Below are 20,004 nucleotides of genomic sequence, written 5' to 3'. Positions count from 1 at the left end.
GGTTTTGAACAGTTCCAGGGATGGGGCAGCCACAGCTTCTCTGGGCAACCTGTTCCAGTGCCTCACCACCCTCACAATAAAGAATTTCTTCCTAATATTTAATCTAAACCTACTCTCAGTTTGAAGCCATTCCCCGTTGTCCTGTCTCTACGTGCTCTTGCAAAGAGTCTCTCTTCATCTCTTTCGTACTTGAAATTTGACTGCAAAAGCCCCAGTGAGCTACTGCAGAACAAATCACCTGTGAGAACTGTTACTCTGCACTGGGGATCCTTTTACGTGCTTTTCCTCCTTCATTTGCTGTCTTTCAGTGTGTTGGAACAACATTAAGCTAAAATGCAGGGAAGCCACCTCTCCAGAACAAGCTTCCACCTGGGGAGTTAAAGCAACACAACTATTATCTGTTAAACCATTGCCTACATCCCAAGGCTGTCCCAGGCAGATGAGTCTCAAGCGTGCCAAGATGCACTGGCTCACACAGGCAGGCTTCTGGCTGAATTAGGAAATATGGATATCATTGATATTACATGAATCATGAAGGAGTAGTCTGCCTTTAACACTGCTGATCTGATGCAAAATTCAGAACAAACCGAATATATTCTCCTACAGACACTCACGTGCACACATACAAAATATAAGTAGTAATTTGTAAAAACGCTCACTTCAAAAGGATGCCCACAGAAACTCAGGTCTTGGGCTTTCTGAACTCACTGTGCTGCTTGTGTCTGATCAAACCATCCTGAACATCATACAAAGCTTTTGGGCAACACCATCACTATTGGCAGCAAAAGTGCTGAAGCTCTGCCTGTGCAGAGCACTGGAAAGCCAGGTAGGAATACAGGACTGGTAACACAACAGAGTGGAATATGCACATTAGATACCAATGCAGGAAAACACAGTCTTCTACAAGTTATGTAACTTAAATCACCTAAAAATTCTGAAATAAATACCCTTAGATGATATTCTAGCATTTAACATTTCTGTAGTAAAAGCGATGAAGGCTGCCTGTTCTTTCCTGAGTCTCTCTTCCCTCTTTGTCTATGAACATATATGAAAAGGAGAGAGCAAAAGAGAGAGAGGGAGAAAAACCTCAGCATGAGATCAGTGCACACGAGCACTGATTCTGCCCAACATTTTATGGAAAGAAAAAGAAACGGGAAATATCCAAAGTGACAGTTGACAGATAATCTACTGACAGCTTTTTTATATTATGAATAGGTGTCTACTGTGGGTATTTCTTTGCCTATATAAGTCAAATGAAACATTTTTATTTGACTAATGACATAGAAAATTTATAAACCTTAATTTTAGGGAGTGATTATGAAAGCGAATTTATACGAGATGTAGAAAAATTACACTTCCATTTGCGAAATGAAATGACCTCTGTACTACAATTCCAAGAGGTGTGTGGGATTCAAATTCCCATGCGTAAAAAGAAATTTCAATTTTCATTTTTCCATAAGCACAAGCTGTTTCATGAGTATTGCAGCACAAAGTCTTGTCATATAGTTTAAATAACCAGGAGATTTAATTTATTTGCAGTATTATATCTTTTTTAAGCCAAGGAGATATGCAGATAGCAACAGATTTTAGATGTAAATTATTTTTAAAAACACCTGAATGCCTTTCTTAATCTAAAGATTGGGAAGATGTATGCATCTTGTGTTTAAGAAAGCAGATTGTTACTATTCATGGCCTTATATTAATCAATGACAACTTATCCCCTTGATAAAACATCTCAAGTGGAAAAACTAGTGATGCTCAAGCAGATTTTAGGTGGTGGATATCTCTCTTGTTACATATGTATGGCTAAATACAAGGATAAGAAAATTATTATCAACAGTTTTCTCACATCTAGACATTAAACTATATATATATATATTATATGGTCATATCTGTCTTTGTCTATTATACACATTTGTATACACATACACATTCCCCCTTATATATATTACTTTAAAGCTAATGATGACAAAGATCTATTTATTCCTTTCATTTTTATTTTAAAAGCTCGAGTCACACAGTGAAGTTTTCAGCACAATGCACTGCACGCAGCTATGGAAAACTGCTTTTAGAGGCCCATTCTCAGCTGCTGGAGGAATGAGAGTGAAAAATCACACGTGTTCTGAAAATTGCTGTGAGAAACTAAAGCTGTGAGGACAGTGATAATGCAGCTGAGTATTTGAACTGATCTAATTTTTTGGGAAGAACACTAAAAGAAAATGTACATTTTTGATGCTTTGAGGCATGAATGTAAGGAACAAGAAAAAACAAAGAGTCCGTAGACATGAGTCAGTGTTGTATTAGATTCACATGTGACCAGATATATTTACAAAATTTTAGCTAGAAAGGACATTGCTGTTGTTCCAAGTACAAGGGTTTGCCTTCAACCTCCTACCCAAAGCACAGCTTTTTCCTCTTAGCAAGTTGAACATAAATAATAAACTATCATTTGGTAGGCCCCAACCTTGATGACTACAAAGCCAAATAAAGATTAAGTTCATTAGAGATTAAAAAAAAAAAAAAGAAGAAAAAAGTTATAATATCTTCCTTTGTGGGCAAACCCATGGCTGCTCATTTTCCCTGCCTTCATTCCCCTTACCCTCATATTAATAATCCTGTCTCAAACTGAAAAAAAAAAGGTAGGTAGGGTTAACAGATTAACAAACATACTTGAAATTAAAATTTGCAGTTCTGAATGTCGTATGCTGAAAATTGTATTCTTCAAGAAATCATCCATTCTCTTCCACTAGCCCTCCACTGTCAACTAATGTAGGAGTTTATATCCAAACAAGAGCAATAAAATCTCATCTCATATAATTCAATTTAAAATGTCATAAGGCATAAATGCACTCACACTTTCTTAATTCTTGCTTGGTTTAGAGGTGTATTTGTTTGTCAGATGCTCAATAAGCAACCCCCAAACCTCCAACTAATATCAATAACTGGGCTGGTTTTTGTAACAACATCATTGACTATGTAGCCCAAATGTACTTTCAGTCTTTAATTAAAAAATGCTTAATAAACTCTTTCTTCTTTCCATATTTCAATGGAACTCAAAAATAGAATTTTAAAGAGTTCTGTTTTCTGTGTTGATACTTATTCTTAAATAAGATATTTTTGAACTATTGAATACATTAAAAGTTTTGAAAATATTTAAAAATTCAGTTATAAAAGAAGGGGAGAAAGGCAAAAATCATTGCATCCTCAACATGTAAATTAGTAGTACCAACTTATAGGGAATATAGCACAGATAATAATTTTAAGATGCGTTCCATTTCTCTAAATAAAATAATTTATCCTGTCTCTTAGCTAATTTTTTTGTCCTTTCCTAAGACTATGTAGTACTGAATACTCTTCTCACTCATAAAGAAGAAAATAAGCATTTGAGGTACTCAGTGTTTATACTGGCAAAGAATCAACTTACTTGTCGTGGTACAGCCTAATACCTTACATAAATTTCCAAATTATTATTTGAAAATTAGTTTTCTATAGAATATTTTTAGTTATCAATCTATCAACATTTGAGCCAAATATTTTATGTCATTTTCTAAAATATTGCCATCAAATGTTGGTGAATGACTAAGGGTATTTATTCAAAGACATCACTGACTGAAGCAAAAATATAATGAATTAGTTGAGCCACGTTAAAAGGAGAGAGATGACTGATGGAGAATCCAAAAACATCATCTTAAAAGGAACCCAGAGTTTGTAACCAGCAATTAACTACAATAACAGACACTTTCATCCAAGCCCTGTGTTAACTGTTGGTTCTGTTTCAGGCTGCAGCACATATTACATTTCCTAAATTCATGCATATGCTATTTTACATCAATGTTTGACTTGTAAACTTCAAAGTGAACTACAATCTGCAAGAATGTCATTCTCTCCTGAGCTAAAGGCTTGTCAACAAGACTAATCTTCTCCCCTGCTAAAAATAAGTATTCTTTAAATGAAAAACTGCAACACAGTTCTTTTGGATTCAGACTAGAAAAGCAATCTAAGAAAACAAAGCTAAAACTTTATTTAAAGACTTATGAATATCCTCCCTATTCAGTGTCATGGACCATTTGATCCTTTACACATTTACACATACATAACATAAAACCTGAACATGCCTTTTCACTGCACATTAAATGCAATAAATAGATTTTGAAATCAGTATGTGTGGTTTAGATATTTAACTGAGAGAAGCTGCCTTAGAAAAGGACAGAGGTCAAGTAACTCTCATATATTTGCATCCATGTTTGGTTTTGGAAATATATATGATATTTGTACCTGGGTTTTTTTGAAGTGTTTTGCTGAATTTTAGGTGGAAATAAGCATCTGAGACAAACAGAGTAACAGAATTCTGAGCTGAGGTTCCTAAACAAAGCCCCCCTCCAAAAGTTAATGCCAGAACGATGAACTTGGTATTGTAGGGTTTTTCCTTTGTTTTTGTTTATGTTTAAAATTTGTGTGAATAATTAAGTATTTGCAAGTCAAATGAGCTAGTTGGACTCTTCAGCTTCAGCTGTTATTTCGTGCTGTTTCCTTTGAACAATATTTACAATGCAACAAGAGAGAAAACAAGGGAAGATCCTGTGGTTCCTGACAAATGCTGCTAATGAGAGTTCAGGCTCTTGTTTAGCCTTTGCAGCACCTCCTTAATAGGCAGCTGAATGCCACTGGCTATTCAGCCACTGCATTTTAATCACAGGTTAAGCCACTGCAGAGGAAAGTATTGAGAGGCTCTTTCCTAATTTAATTTTTAGCAGTAATCTGACCCTTAAAAAGCGAACTTTGCTAAAGGCAACAGGAGTTTAGGCAGTGCCTCCCACAGAGGGAGGAGCTTAAACCTCTGCTATGCCTGCCTGTCAAACAATACAACATTATTGTAGAGTTCCCTCTTCTGCAGTTACTATTACTTACCATTCTGCTTGTGTTGCTGCCAGGCAGTTCCTGAGAGTCTCAGAATCACTCCTCAAATGCATCTGCTGTGCCTTGTTAGGATTAAGAGCTGCCATTCTGAACCAGAATAGTTGCAAGTAATAAGAGAGATTTCTCTGGCCGAAGTCCGGCATTAGGAGTGGTGAACTTCTGCTATCAGATGGAGTTTGTCCTTCATTATTGGCAGTGCAAGAAGAATCATTGCATCTGAAATGCTCATGTTTTAAAAATGCTGCAGTGGTAGACTGAGAGAAGATAATTCGAAAGTCATTTCATCACATCTTTCCACTGGATGAATCCGCTACAAGATGGTAATAATTTTGTGACAGCGGAACAGTGTGATAAAATCTAACAGCAGGAAATGAAGAGGCAAGATATTTTAAAATACTAAAATTAGCAAATAATGTCTAGCAATCCAATGATATTGTCTCAAACAGATGACATTTCTTGTTACTTTTATGTCTGTGTACTAGAGTTAAAATTGTTGCAAACCTTCCAAATGAATGGATCTATCAGAAGGAACTGTTACCCTCTTCTAGCATTGCTTTACTGCAATCCAGGCAGCTATCAAAGAGGCTGAGAAAATCTTCATAAGCTTTGATCGACCTCTCAGCTATCACAGATATCAAAAAATGGGTAGGAACTTTGGTGGGTCCCATTTCTACAAGACTTAGCATCAAAATTCACTGAGAAGGCTACTTTTTTATTTTCTTGAAGGGTCTGTCTTCTGCAAAAAGAATGTTTGAAGATTTTTTTTTTACTGAAAGAGAATCTACTTATTGGATTTTACTGAAAAGATGTACTTCTTCCTGGTTTATAATAGAAAGGTATGGTCTGTGGCGATTAGAAGAAAATAAGCAGCAAGGCAAATTGAGGCAAATGAAGGAGAAATTAAATGTTGAGCTAACTGTTATACACCGTAACTTATTGTTTGGTTATGCAAAACATTTCCTATCAATTACTGGGTAATTATTCAGAGGGCAAAACCTCAAAGAATCCAATAAAAGTTAAAGGTGTGAAACCTCTGGAATTTATTAAGAGGATGAGGGCTCACAAGCTGGAGTTTTAAAAATCAAGGTGTCTTACTGATTATCAAGTAGTAACACCTGTTAAAAGCACAGAAAATTTAAAAAATAAAAGTTTTAATTTTTCAAATATCATCTCTACTTTTCTGTTTGCACAGAGAATCTCCACACAGTGTGCAAGAGTCAATGTCAAGGTTATTTTGTGAGAAAACAGTGTCCTAGCAGGAGTCTGTTCAGTGCTGACAATTTGCAAAAGCATTTTCTAACTGTAAGTAGCTGAAGAAATGTCCTGTAATGCAACAACACATCCCAGTATACTGAGACAGAATTTTTGACCCAAAAATAGCACAGACCTCTCATCTTTATGGCATGACTGTGCCAGGCATGTTAAATTGCAAAGGCTGTTTCTTGCAAGGGAAATACCCATCCACCACAGGACAAAACTACAGTGGTTTAACAGTTTCTAGGTCACAAGGGCAAAAATTGTGTCTGATTTTCACAGACCTTTAGCAGCAGAAAGGACCATCCTTTCCCTATGACAATAAGGCACCAGGCCTAGCTCTGCACATAACTAATCCAAGTGGATTAAAGACGTCCCACAAAACCAAACAAGCACTGGTAACAAGATTTACAGCTCTGCTCTCAAACAGTGTAAGTTTCCAGCAGATTTACAGCATTTTCCTGATCTTGTTACTAAGTCTGGCAAAGAGCAACTTGAGAAAACTTGAAAAAGCACTCTTAACTAAGCCACTATTTTGCTAAAATTTTTACCAAAGGCTAAATAAAATTTAAAAATTCTACTTTGCCTGGTGTTCCAAACCAGGGAGATTACCATAATAATAGAAAAGACATTTTGCACAAAATGTGTTCAATATCTGCCAGGTCTCAGAGTCCTCCAAACAGAAGAACCACATGTGGAGTAACTGTGGCATAAGGACTGTGCTCTAATCATAGAATCATAGAATCAACCTGGTTGTAAAAGACCTCCAAGAGCATCAAGTCCAACCCTTGATCCAACACTGTTGTAGTTACCAGACCATGGCACTCAGTGCCACATCCAGTCTCATCTTAAAAACCTCCAGGGATGGTGAATCCACCACTTCCCTGGGCAGCCCATTCCAACGGCTGATTAATCTCTCTGTAAAAAATTTCTTCCTAAACTCCCACCTAAATAACTAAGAGTTTATGCACAGCACAATGATATTTTCAGGGTACTCAAATAAGCAAAAATTTTTCTTTTCATTTTTATTGGCTGACTGAGTGAACTATGAAAAGTGTCATGAAAATAGTACACCATTTAATAACAATTCATCAGAGCTTAATTTTGTGAAAGGGTCATTAACTTCAATGGCTTTTAGACTAACCAAAGATGTTTTGTACTATTCAGGGTTAGTACAAATGATACGTATTTTCCAGAATTTACAGGATTATTTCATTCAATAAAACAACAGTTTCCCTGACTGAAATGAAAGTGAATTTTTTATTAAAAGAGGCATGCCTTTGCTTTACCTCCATAGTGGAATGCTTCTTACCTTTTGGTATCTCAAAGTGAACTTCCCATGTTTAGTTAATTTTAAAGCTAAACCATGATTGCTAAACAGTGGCATAAGCAATCAAAACTTCTGCAATACAATTCCAACTAGAGAAACTTTCACTAGTAGTGAAACCAAATACTAGTTTTCTGACAGAGTGACTATACTGTTTTATATAAGCATATAGAAAGAAAACTCTGCAAAGAAATTGAAATTTTGGGGTTTCCACACTTTCTTCAGAAGGAAAAGGATTTGTAGAAACCCAGTTTACTTACTGTTACATCTGAAAAAAGTTGATTTTCTCTTTCTGACTTTCCTTTTAAAATGACATGACCTCTAGGTATCTGCCTTAAAAATCAAGATATAAAAGAAAATTAAATATTATTATTTAAAATTTTTAATTGTATTTCAAAAATTGTCAGGGGAAAAAAGGCACCTTTTAAACATTAGCCTTTTCAAAATGAATGTCATATTTTGGTCTACATTGGTATGGTCACAACAATTAATCATGTGGCCATGAAGTTCAAAGTAGCACAGATGCAATATCAGTTTCTTATTAGAGAAGCATATGTTTATTATCATCAAGTACTAAAAAAGAATGGAATTTGGGTGAACAATTTTTGTTTGTTTTTTAAAGAAAGCAACACAAACTGAACATCCTAATTACAGTTTCCAGCATAAGTTTATAAAAAGATGGAAGCCCCCCAGAAGTGGTGTTCTGCACCCTGTTGTATATTTACTGGCACATAAAGTTTCTCTTTATGACATAAGTAGACAGCAATTTCTTTTTAGCAGAAACACTTCATGAAACTTAGCGCAGTAAAAAGGGATTTCAAACCTTCTAATTACCAAAAGGCCAGAGATTTAAAAGTATTATATAAGGTATACCTTCCAAAAGGAAAGCATGAAAAATCTACCACTTAACACTTTCAGAAAGCATAGAAAGTACCATAATTCACAGCAGAGGGGTATGCACAGAGTGCAGAGGAGTCTAACTGAGTGAACAGGAGTCTAAATACCAATTTATGATCGAGCAGCTTGATCTGTCCAGAATTAGAATAAATACCACATTAAAACCATGCTGTCAGGCTGTAACTTAAATAGGAAATCATGCTGGGACAGTGTTCTGCTGCTTCACTGTTAGACCAAGTCCAGAACTACTGAAAATTTCTGTGGGCTTTGCATAGGATCCCAAAGGGCTTTTAGACTGTTTGGAAGAACAGCAACCATACTTTCTATGTTAGACTTTATGGCCACACTAATATTTCCTGACATTTCAACAGATCATCCTCTAGGTGGGAACAAAAATGTCCTCCCTAGGGACTGAGGAGAAAGGGGGCTCTGTGGATATTTTGATGCCACTCACTGAAGGTTTGGTTAAGCAAAGGTAAACATCCCAGCTAACCAATTTGTGATTTCCATAAGTAACAACAGAGGCAGAAATATCAGAAGTAATACATGGCAAAATAATCTAAGACCCTGTATATGTTTTAATCTCCTCCTGCAGTGAAGGCCAAGCCAACATGTTGTCACTAATTTTTTTAGCTACTTTAAATAAACACAGACTAAACTAATTCGACAGGAATTGCAGCTTTCAAGTGCAAAGCAGCCTTATTGTCAGACATTGTTAGGGGTGTCTTGGTCTCTGAGGGTTAAGAGTTCAGGGAGAATTTTTAACTGTTCTGCCAAGCACAAGTGCTACTGAGTTGAACCTCCTTGGTTGACTGGCTAATTTTAACTAAGCACACAATAACAGGTGATTCAAAAAGTGAAATTTTAAGCTTGTTTCAGTAAACAGGATGATTTGCCCAGCACTACAACAAAAAGTGATCAATATACTGCAGGTTCCTCTCTGTAATTCAGGTAATTTACCATCAGTCAGAAAAGTCTAATGACCTAATTCTTCTGTGGAAGAATATAGCACTGTGTTACCAAAGAGGTAATAAAATGGTAACTATTCAACTGAAATACTGAAATTACATTTCTCAAAAAATAAAAAAAAAAAAAAAAATCAATCAATCAGGATCAATCCAGCAAAAAATTTACTTTAATTTTTACTCTCTCTTTTTTTTTTCTTTTAAATTATGTGGATGTATTTTAAAAAATCCATACCAGAACTATTTTGTAAAGATAAATGCTTGGATGGAATCATATTAGGATGGAATTGTAGCAATTATATGTTTCGTTCTATAGAATTTTTTTTATGTTTCAAGTTTCATCTTCATACACATAACCTCAATTATCATGTGTCAAAAACTTTGCACATATCTTCCTGGAAAGCAGAACTTGCTCTTCTGAAAGGTCTGGAAGCACAGTCAGCTTTCATCTCAGGTCACTAAAGACAATCTAAAAAGTCATCCCACTTACTGACATTTCAGAGAGCATTAAACCAAACCTGAAAGAATGTCACCCACGTGTCCATAGGGAACAAGCAGAGAGTACAAACTGAACTTCCTGGAGAAGGTGGCAAGGCACAGAATATTACTTATCCTGGTTTAAAAAAAAAAAAAAAAAAGCTGGCAAAATGACTTAATATTTATTCTAAAATAATTAGGAAAAACCAAATCAGTTCTCTTAAGGTGCGAGGTATTTAAATCAACGTCTCTGTTTTTATCTTGTTTCATCTGCAGAGGATATGACATCTAGCATTACACTTTGTTCCTTCTGATTCCTGTTTTAACTGTATCTGTTTGTTCGTTTGTTTAAACACAGCAGTCATAATTTGATTTTCCTTTCAGGTTCTGTATTTGTTTCTGACAAGGGAGTTTATCAAATAACAGGTTCTGGAGACATCAGACTTTCTAAAAACGAAGTGAAAGTGTGAATATATTTCAGAGATATGCAAGGTCAGTGCACATTCTTTTCCTCACATAATTCCTTTTCCATCCTTTGTTTGTTCATTTATAACCCCTGAAGTATAACGCATGAATTATCCTATTGTACACATCAACCACTTGACAGATTGTTTTAGTAAAACTCTTATGTGCTGTGGCTTTCCTTTCAGGCTGCCAGGAAGAGTTTAACAAAAAGGCTGATTAGTTCCTTTAAGTTCTCCCAGAAAAACAAACTACAAAGCAAGTTTACAGTACCCAGGGTCATCCATGCAAAAATCCCACGCGGGCTCTTTACAGTAACAACACAAATCAGAGCAGTCAAAGGTGCTTAGTCAGGAAGAAAAACTGATGATGATGCAGCAGTCTGTCATATGGAGAGCAGAAATATTCACGCTTGAGAATCTTTAGTTAATGACATAATTGTTAGGACACTTCTTAACAAAGCTCCTTTAAGGACAGACCTTTTTTTTTGTTGTTTCGTACACAGTATTATTTTGGTCATAAATCATAAAAATCATTAGACAGATTTATTCCTCTTTAATAAAACCTTGGATAATGTCCATGACACAGATGCTGGTTACATAAATATGTATCTATGTATTCGCCTTACAAACTACCTGCAAAACACTGCAGATACACAGCAGATTCCCAAATCCAAGTCTGGCCCTGTAAGAAGGGCATTACCCTCTGTGAAAATGCTGCTGCACAAAGCTCTGAGTCCAGGCATCAGAATGAAGCACAGACATTGCCTTTCTTGTGTTTTCAAAAACATCAAAGCTGCTTGGAGCCTGTTCTTAATGAATTGTATCCTCCCATCACCCCATAACAGAAGGCTGGGAGGACAAGAGATAGGGGAAAGAAAGGTAGAATAAGAAATGGAAAAGAGGCAAATAGATCCTGAGATAGACCGGGACATGTGGGGAAGGAAACAATGCTGTCAAATTGCAAGGCAGGTAGGGATATTGCAAGGGACAAAGTGCAATTGAAAAAAAAAAAAAAGGCAGCCTGACTTAAATGCCAGCAAATTAGCTCCTGGCATTACTAGCTCTGCTGTGTGGGTTGCAGAATTTTACCCCAAAAGCTCTCAAAAATATTAGTGCACCTTAAGCATGTGTTAAAAATAAATAAAAAGTCAAATAAACTTAATGAAAACATTATGGCATTTGATGATACGCCCCACTGTTGTAGGTAATATCCAGTCATAACATTGGTTCATTGTTTGGGTAGTCTGAGTGAGAATAATCTGGGGAATTATTGCAGAATTGACACAGTCAGACATCCTGATGTTGAAATTATCTGACACCTTCATTAATTTCATGTCCAATTTCAGCAACCCCTGAAACTGTAGCCAGTTATCTATTTGATACACTGTAAAAGTCACAATCACCTCCGATTGGAATCCAGCCTATAAATACATCTCCTTTTTGCAAACATGTGGCACATAGTGACAAGGAACACAGATTTAGGAAAGTAGAGAGAGACATGATTTTTGTTCTTTTCCAGATCCGCTGCCTCTTCTCCCAGTACTCAGCTTGACCTTCCATAACTGTACCTCTACTTGCTCTTCATCCCACACTCTCCCCATGACCCTGCTGCTTCAGGAGCAGACCTAATGTTTGTATAACGACAACTGAGATGTGCCAAACTCCTAATTATAAAGTATTTGTGAAGACTGTGCAAAGAAATTAACTTCTTAAGTACAAAGACAGTAACTGTCTGATTTTCTTTATTTCATGTAGGCCTACTATGAGAAAATCTTGATTTCCCAAGTAAGAGGCAAAAATTATAAGTTACATATGGGATATGGAATATTCTGCTGTAATTTTAAACTATTTGGGTTTGTGTCATATTGCTGGGATGAAATGCAGCTACTTCTCTGCAAAAGTGCAAAGGATCAAGGCCTATTTTCTATTTCCAGGTGCACCGAGGCTTATTATGGGTTAAATAATATCAATCATCACATTTCCCTCTACATTGAAATTGGTTTTGCCCATTCATATATCTTTCATGTCCCTTTTATATATTAAGTTATAAGCTGTTTTTATTTTATTTTTCTTGGCCTTGGGAGTTTCATGTCCAACACACCAGCTGTTCTTGTACCATGATTATATAAACTTAAGCATCACAGAAGTGGGAATGGAATTTAGTGCATAAAACCTTTTGCTATACAAGTTTTCTCCTGGGCAAAACAATCTGAGGTTGTTTTACACTGTTTATATAAATATAATTGAATCTATTTTTTTTTATCTCTCTATGTAACTCTGCACATGGTCTGTGTTACCTTGGAGTTCTTAAAGTACTGTCTCTTTACCAAGAAAGACAATGATTAATCAACAATATAATTTTAAACACTGCTTTAAGTTTTTCTGACCTCACTTTCAGAAGTATCAAATATAGAAAAGATCCAAAAAATGTAGCAAAAATGACTGTAGGTACAGAGGATTTTTTACATGTATTCAAAACTAAGGAATATATTATTTTCTATGGAAAGCAGATTATTAAGGAAAGCATGCTTGTAATACATTATGATTGATAGGGAAACAGCATATATATTTATACATTATATATATTATTATATTTATATGCAACTATATGTATATATTTGTATGTTTGTATTAGACACAAAATGAGGTGATTCATCAGGAAGCAAAACATGAAACATTCTGCAGAGGGCATCTAAATAGGAAATAATAATTCATTATTTTAAGACATGTTTTTGTTCATTGCTGAAGTGTAAAGTACTGTTTTCCATTTCCACAATATTTATTTAGCTTTTTTTCATTAAAAAAAAGAACGGGCATTGAATGATTGAAACCCTACTACTCCTATAAAATTCCAGCTGTTCTGAAATCTTTCATTCTCAGGACATTTGGCAGAAGCAGAAAATGTCCCAGGAATACATTAAAATATTGCATATCAATTAAACATTAAGTCACACCTCTCACAAGTTAAAGGCTGGCAGAGCAAAGCAGGTACATTAAATGTCGAAACAAGCCCTTTTGCTCTCCCATTTTGCTCTCCCTGGCAGTGTGTCCCTGCTACCCCACCTTGCCCCTGACTACTGCTCGTTTGTAATACTTCATCCATTTGGGGGAGAGTGAGGAAAATGGAATCAGAGACTCCAATAAACCACATCTGTCCCTAAACTGTTCTGCCTTTAACTTTTCTTACTGAATGCTGTTTCCCTTCTGCTCCTGTCTTGCCTGTAAAAGTTGATAAGCTGCTGGGGGCAATTTCTGCCTTCTCTCCCATGTGGAGCAATCCTAACTATATATTACATATGCTCTTACCCACACACATACATCTATATGGCACTGTGAGTATAACTGTGTGTTATATGTAGTAATATTTATTTTCTTTCTGTCTTATAAGTAAACGCAGTTTCTAGTGAGGAAGGAAGACATCCTAACAATAGCCATCATCATGTCCTGTTATATTTAATTTGCTTGTTATTTGATGTAAAAAAATTAAAATCATCTGTAAACTATTAAAAGATTGACTTCTGCTACGCTGAACTAACTCCCTATAAGATGATACACTGTAAAGGCTCTTTTGTCCTTAAACCATAATCCCAGTTCATCAAATATCATTAGTGCATTGTGTGAAGCCTTCCTGCTCATCAACAAAATCACCTCACTCTCTTGTAATTTCTGACTTGAATGAATCTGCATAAAATTGAAGATAAGGTGCTTACCGGAAAATAAAAATACTACAATACACTCTAAACTAAATCCCACCACTTCAAAAAGGAATAAGGGGTATTTCTTGTGTCTTCGAGGTTTTCCTTTAACAAAATCTGTGTCTTCACAATTACACCAGGAAGCATGAGGTTTACTTTTCTACCTGTGATTTATGCACGCAGATATTTAGGGCAGGTAGATTTTCTAAGCTCAGAATGCCGCGACTTACTTGTTCTTTCACCGACAAAAACTCTTGCCAGAGTAAGAATGAGTCTAGAAAGACAGGAAGATCTCCTTATCCGTTTAACTGAGGATTAGTCAGCAAAATTACATCCAGATGTTGTCAACAACAAATCACTCACAGGCCAAGGAAGGATGTTTTGATTGTGGGTTATTTGGGTGTTTTTAAGTATGCACTAAAATACACTTACTTGCTGTCGAATCTCTTCTTCCATCTTTACTGGGGACCCCAACTCTGCGACTTGTTTGACACCTTCACTGGCATATCCTCCATACTCCCAAAGGATGTAGTTCTTCGAGTGGGAACTACCAATGATCGCGGACCAGTGGTTGGTGCGTCCTTTAAGGGAGAAAAACAAAAACCAAACAACAATCAATACAGATTCAAAGCACAGTTCCTAATTTTTATTAAAGATTTGAAGTCCCCAGTCTTCACAGGCACCAAGCTTTTGCAGGTGTTGCACGCTGTCAGCTCTCACTACATCAATACGCCACATCTTTAGAGTAGTAAGAACAAGCCAGTGACCTACAGAAATCGAGCATAAAGGGTCAGTAATTATTGGATATAACACCACAGGTAGAAATGGAAAGAAATATTGTATTCCAGCTAATCAAGCAGCCCCTCAGAACATGCTGCCTTAGTATATATTTTCTTCACCAAAGATCTCACACTTCTTCAGGAAGTTGAAGATATCTTTAATTTTAGATTTCCATATCAAACAGCTTTCAGAAGGGAACCTGCAAGGGAAGACTTCAGTGGTCACTCTCAGATTTAATAGCAAGTTGTTTCCTCAGTGATACTGGTTTGTAACAGCCCACCAGATCTGTGTTTGAGTGAAACCAGCAGATTACCAGCAAAAAGTAGATACAAGTATGATTACATTGTCATTAAATGTTACAGGTTTCTGTTTATAGCTTGGTGACCAAACTTTGTCAGGTAGGGGGCTATAAAGGTCTTACAGCCAGAAACTTCCTCCAGCAGCTTTCTGCTGAAACAGGGGTGAAACATTTGCTAGTGTCTAGTATTTCTTCCAAGAAACTTTTGAAATACTGGTAAAGAACTGCTCTTATTTGCACCGACACACCTGGTTTTTCTACTTCTGCATATTTAAGTTATATATGTACAATATCTCCTTTCCCCATCATTACTAGGGATTCTCTTCGATTTAGGAAGGGAGTGAAGAAGTGAATTTTGGTGTTTCTATATTCAGATGTCTCATAGTGTAAGAGTTGTAGAGGTAGACTAAAGGATTCGATAGACTAAAGCATTCCTGTTGTTGCTTCTTGACTTGTTCAGCAAAAAAAAAAAAAAAAAAAGTTTAAAGAAAAAACGTTAGAAAAGCATGATGGAGTTGGAAAGAAAATGGATAGGAAATAGGGAGCCACAGAAGTCCCACAGTCCTAGAAGTAAAAATGAATTCACTTAAATGTCAAATAACATGGATATGAGGAAAAGGATGAGAAAATGAACTGCTCACACAAACAGACAGTCTGGTAACAATGAAAAGGCTGTAGGAGATGAGGGAGACGGAGTGATGGAGTGAGACAATATTTAACATTTTTCTTTGCAGTGCAAAAGGTAGAGAGTAGCAGTAAAAACAGCTGGAAACTGAATAAATGAATGAAAAATGAATAATGAAGTAAATAAAAGGAATGCAAATTTAAGATGTGAAAGGTGGGACAATGGAATTGAAAAAGACAGTGTAGAGAATTTTATAAAGTCAGATGCAGGAACCTAATCATGGGAGAGTAGAAAATAGATTAGAAATGAAAAATGAACACCAACAGTTGGGGAAAAAAGCCAGAAATGTGTAGCAAGCAGAATAGACAGATGAGGGAGATGGTCCAGCTGCATAGCAAAGAGAGCTTTCATAGATTCTTTAGTCCTAAACTTGGACTAAAACACACTTAATGAGTTCTGAGTTGTAGCAGGCCTGATGTTTTCAGAATCAATTAAAACTCATCATTAACTGAGCCCTAAATGGAGAAAACCATTCTGCTAACCCTAAACCTTGCCTGATCCACAGGTAATAGCTGGAGACACTGCAATGACAGAAAGTGGTTTCTTGATCTAAGATCTACCAGTTGGTCCTTAAATATACAGTGGCACCTTGTCAAACCACAGAGAGATACTGTCACTCAGCTCCAGTGATGGGACCACCAGTTTTGCCCACTCTTTCATTCCAGCACACAGGTCTGACTGTCTCACAAGCCACAGACAGCAGCTTACCCTGAAACACAGTGACACTGAAACTTATTGAAAGAGAAGGTTCCACACAGTCCCTACAAACCAAAACTGTATCACTACAGAGAGGAACCAGAGCACCTTTCATTCTTTTGTCAAATGGGCAATGGATAATTAACTGTTCCATGTGCTCCAAGGCTTCTCTCCCTCCCTGTCCTGAGCAGGACAAGAACATCTGATGCCTTTGCAATCAGAGCAGAGATACTGGCTCTGAAGAGAAAGTTTCTGGCCCACCTGCTTGCCCAAATGAGCTGTTTGAGGTATACCACATCTACCCTAAACTTTTCTCAAGATTTGTGCTACATTTGCAAATGTTTCAATCCTCACCTTGACCCTTCCATTCCTTATGAGAACAAAGAGACGACGTGATATTTCTTAAGCTTTTCCTCTAAGCATCGAAGAAACTTCTCTGCATGAGATAATCTGAGCAGTACAAGGTCAGAGGTATTTTGCATCCAGTGCCACTATCCAGCTCTTAAGGCAGTACATGGAGTACTGACAGCTTTCCAATGCTTTTATTTCACTCCATTTTCATACTTTTGAGAAGTTTCTCGGTTTATACACTTATATGTGTATTTTTGCATAAAGATCAAGGTGTCATCACAACATGAGAATATATCCCCTGACACATTTCACACATGTGCCATATCAAATCATGATGGAGAGCATAAGTATTCCTGTTATCACACACGGGTGATACCCAGAGAGAATAAACACTTTTAAGCCACGAGGCATATGTAAATACAAATCTTTCTGACTGGTGAAATGTGATAGGAAATTTAACAGTTCCCCTTCAGCCAGATTTAATAACAAATTAAATACTCAGTTTCCATTTGCCCGTTATCAGAAGTTGTGGTACCTTGCAAAAGTTACCCGAAAAACATGCTCAATTTTATTTAAGCCTTAGTTTGGAAATCAGTTTAACTTTTTTCTTTTCTGTTTGAGGTCTACAAAAGCGAAATTGTTTTAAGAATAAGTTTTTGACCCCTATCTGCAGCTGTGGCACACCTCTCTCCAGTCTGCAGTTGGCACACTCAGAACAAGATTGTGTGGCAGTGGTTTTATTTTAAGCACTGCTTTACAGACTGGATACATTTGATGATTCCTAGACAATATACTTTTAAATTGAATGGAACATAGGTATTTTAATTGCACTGGTATAATAATAAATGTCAAATTATTCCTAATCTATGGAACGTGCAAAAAACCTCAAAACAACTTCCCAAAATTAAAAGTTTTGCACAGTACATTTCAGAAACATTTCTGTGTAATAGCATTTGGAAAAAAGCAGTTCTTTGGAGAAAAGCTAAGCAGCAAAGTATATATTCTTTAGGGATTTTTAAAGCAAACCACAGAATAAGTTAAGGAAAAGATGCAGAATATAAGTTTTATGATTTGCAGAATTTTCTGTGATGGCTCGGCAAATATTTAGTAATTTACCACAGTCCATAATGAAAAATATTATAATTACAGCACAAGCTCAACATTTTAAAGAATAATATCAATTATTAGTTTACATTTTTAATATTACTATATCTGGATGAGATCTTTTTCTTATCTTTAAGAAATTTCAATGTAAAATCTTATTAGCTGTTACTACCAGGATTAATTGTGTAAGTACCAAATGGGTATTTTTTCACTCTTCCAGTTTAAGTAAAATATTAATTTAATTCAGCACTTTGTAACTGGGGGAAGCAGGCTACAGGGTCTGCTATTGCAACAAACTTTTGAAACTCGCTTATTTTCCATCATGCACCCATACTCTTCATGAGTTCACTGGCTTGGATGCAAAAGAAAAGGCCATTTATCGCCAGTATTACATCACTAAGTCACAGTAATTTCATAGTTTTCAGTCATTTTCTCATGCCCTGTTTCTAACCACCAGCTGAATCCATACAAACAGGGTACAAAAAGTGTCACTCTCAGCAAACATATAAATCAGCCAGTAGCCTGAAAGAGCATTCCTGCAATTATTGGCTTTGCTTATTTTGTCTCCCACGTGTTATGCTGACCAATAGTATTTGAACAATGTGCAACTTCAAATGTATGAGACTCAGCATAAGCAATATTGCTTAGGCTGTTAAAACTGTGAGCTGGTACAAACCACGTTTGAGTTAACAAGGGTCTTCTGATGCTGTGACAATAATAATAATTGTTTTTAAATCTACCTAAAAAGTCTATATAATAAACATCACCCACAGACAACATAAGAAAGTTTAAAGACCCATAAATGTGACTCATGTTCTCAAATAGTTTCCTAGACTTTTTTTGCCACAGACTGTGGAGCCAGTAATGAAAAACCAAATGCATAACACACATTTTTGTAACTTCAGCTCTTTACAGTTACTTGAGTAACTGTAAAAAGCAAACTTGCAGCAAAAATATTTATTCTGTAGTTCAGAAACTTAAAAACCCAGACAGGAAAAGTTCGAAAGGTGGTTTTTTATCTCTGTATTCGACCAACAAAGACAAAGAAGACAGAGTATTCTAAGTTATATATATATATATACAATTAACGCCCTTGGGCAGCAAGACTCAAAATTCACCAAAACTAACTGGAATCATTCAAAAGAATTTACAGGAAAACAAACTGGCTAGATTGGCATGGTGGAAAAATCAACATGTTACTATGCTGCCCATCCTTTGTAACTTTTTCTTAAAACCTCATTTCCTAGCTGTACATTATAAACCAGCCTAAGCTACAATACGAAAAAAAAAAAAAGAAAGGAATTTTTCTCATTACAAAGATACTTTAAAAATATGATCTCATAAACACCTCAGCTGAAAATGTCAGGCAAATCAATAGGTTTTACTTGTAATGTATAGCACAGAAAGATCCATTGATTTTCAATACTGAATGTTAGCAGGATTCCATGCGTGTCATGATTTTCACAGCAGAGTTGCAAATAAGTAACGGTGTGTCACACAATAAGCTCCAACCCTCTTCACACTCCCTACATGGTGCAAGCAAAATAATGATACTCACGTGGAAAGTCTTTGGGATGTGTTTTTTCTGACCAGTTTCCATAAAAAGTCAGCCTGTATTTGGCAGTTCCACAGGCACAACAATCTAAAATTGGTTTGTCGGTCACACCTTCCGAGGCTGAGTCTGAAAAAGTAGTAAAGTACACATTGAAAATGGCTACAACTCAAAGCAAACAGAGGACAGTGAAGCTGTCACAATAAATACCCCAGAAAATAAATTTGTGTTAAGCACGTTTTTTTGTTTGTTTATTTTTAAGTTTACTGTTACACTAAACTAGAACCCTGAAGCACCTGGACCATATTTATTAGTGGATGTAATGATTGAAATCTACATTTTAAATAAGGTACTCTTTGAGTCATCTCCAGATTTAAAAGGAGATTGTTTCTAATTGTTGTCTGATAAAGACAAAACCTCAGCTCAAAACACAATATATTTGGAATTTCTGGACAGTCAAAGCATATAATTTTCCAGAAGGATGCAATAACCAGCTGCAACATTTAGGTTTAGGAAAGGACGAAATGGCCCAGGATTCAATT

General features: G+C 36.1%; 1 protein-coding gene across 2 annotated transcripts in view; it reads right to left on the bottom strand.

Moving 5' to 3' along the window:
* SPON1 (spondin 1) overlaps positions 1-20,004 on the bottom strand; it is a 190,534-nt gene that overhangs the window by 112,048 nt on the left and 58,482 nt on the right. For both annotated transcript variants that reach the window (XM_027651246.1, XM_027651245.1), the window contains exons 5-6: positions 19,469-19,591; positions 14,429-14,577 (exon numbers count right to left, since the gene is read on the bottom strand). In XM_027651246.1, the coding sequence (XP_027507047.1) occupies positions 14,429-14,577; positions 19,469-19,591 (272 nt within the window). The remainder of the gene's footprint in view (positions 1-14,428; positions 14,578-19,468; positions 19,592-20,004) is intronic.

Source organism: Corapipo altera, unplaced genomic scaffold (assembly GCF_003945725.1).
Source record: "Corapipo altera isolate COAL_440 unplaced genomic scaffold, ASM394572v1 78, whole genome shotgun sequence".
NCBI classification, from domain to species: Eukaryota; Metazoa; Chordata; class Aves; order Passeriformes; family Pipridae; genus Corapipo; species Corapipo altera.
This window is presented reverse-complemented; position numbering and strand designations above follow the sequence as displayed.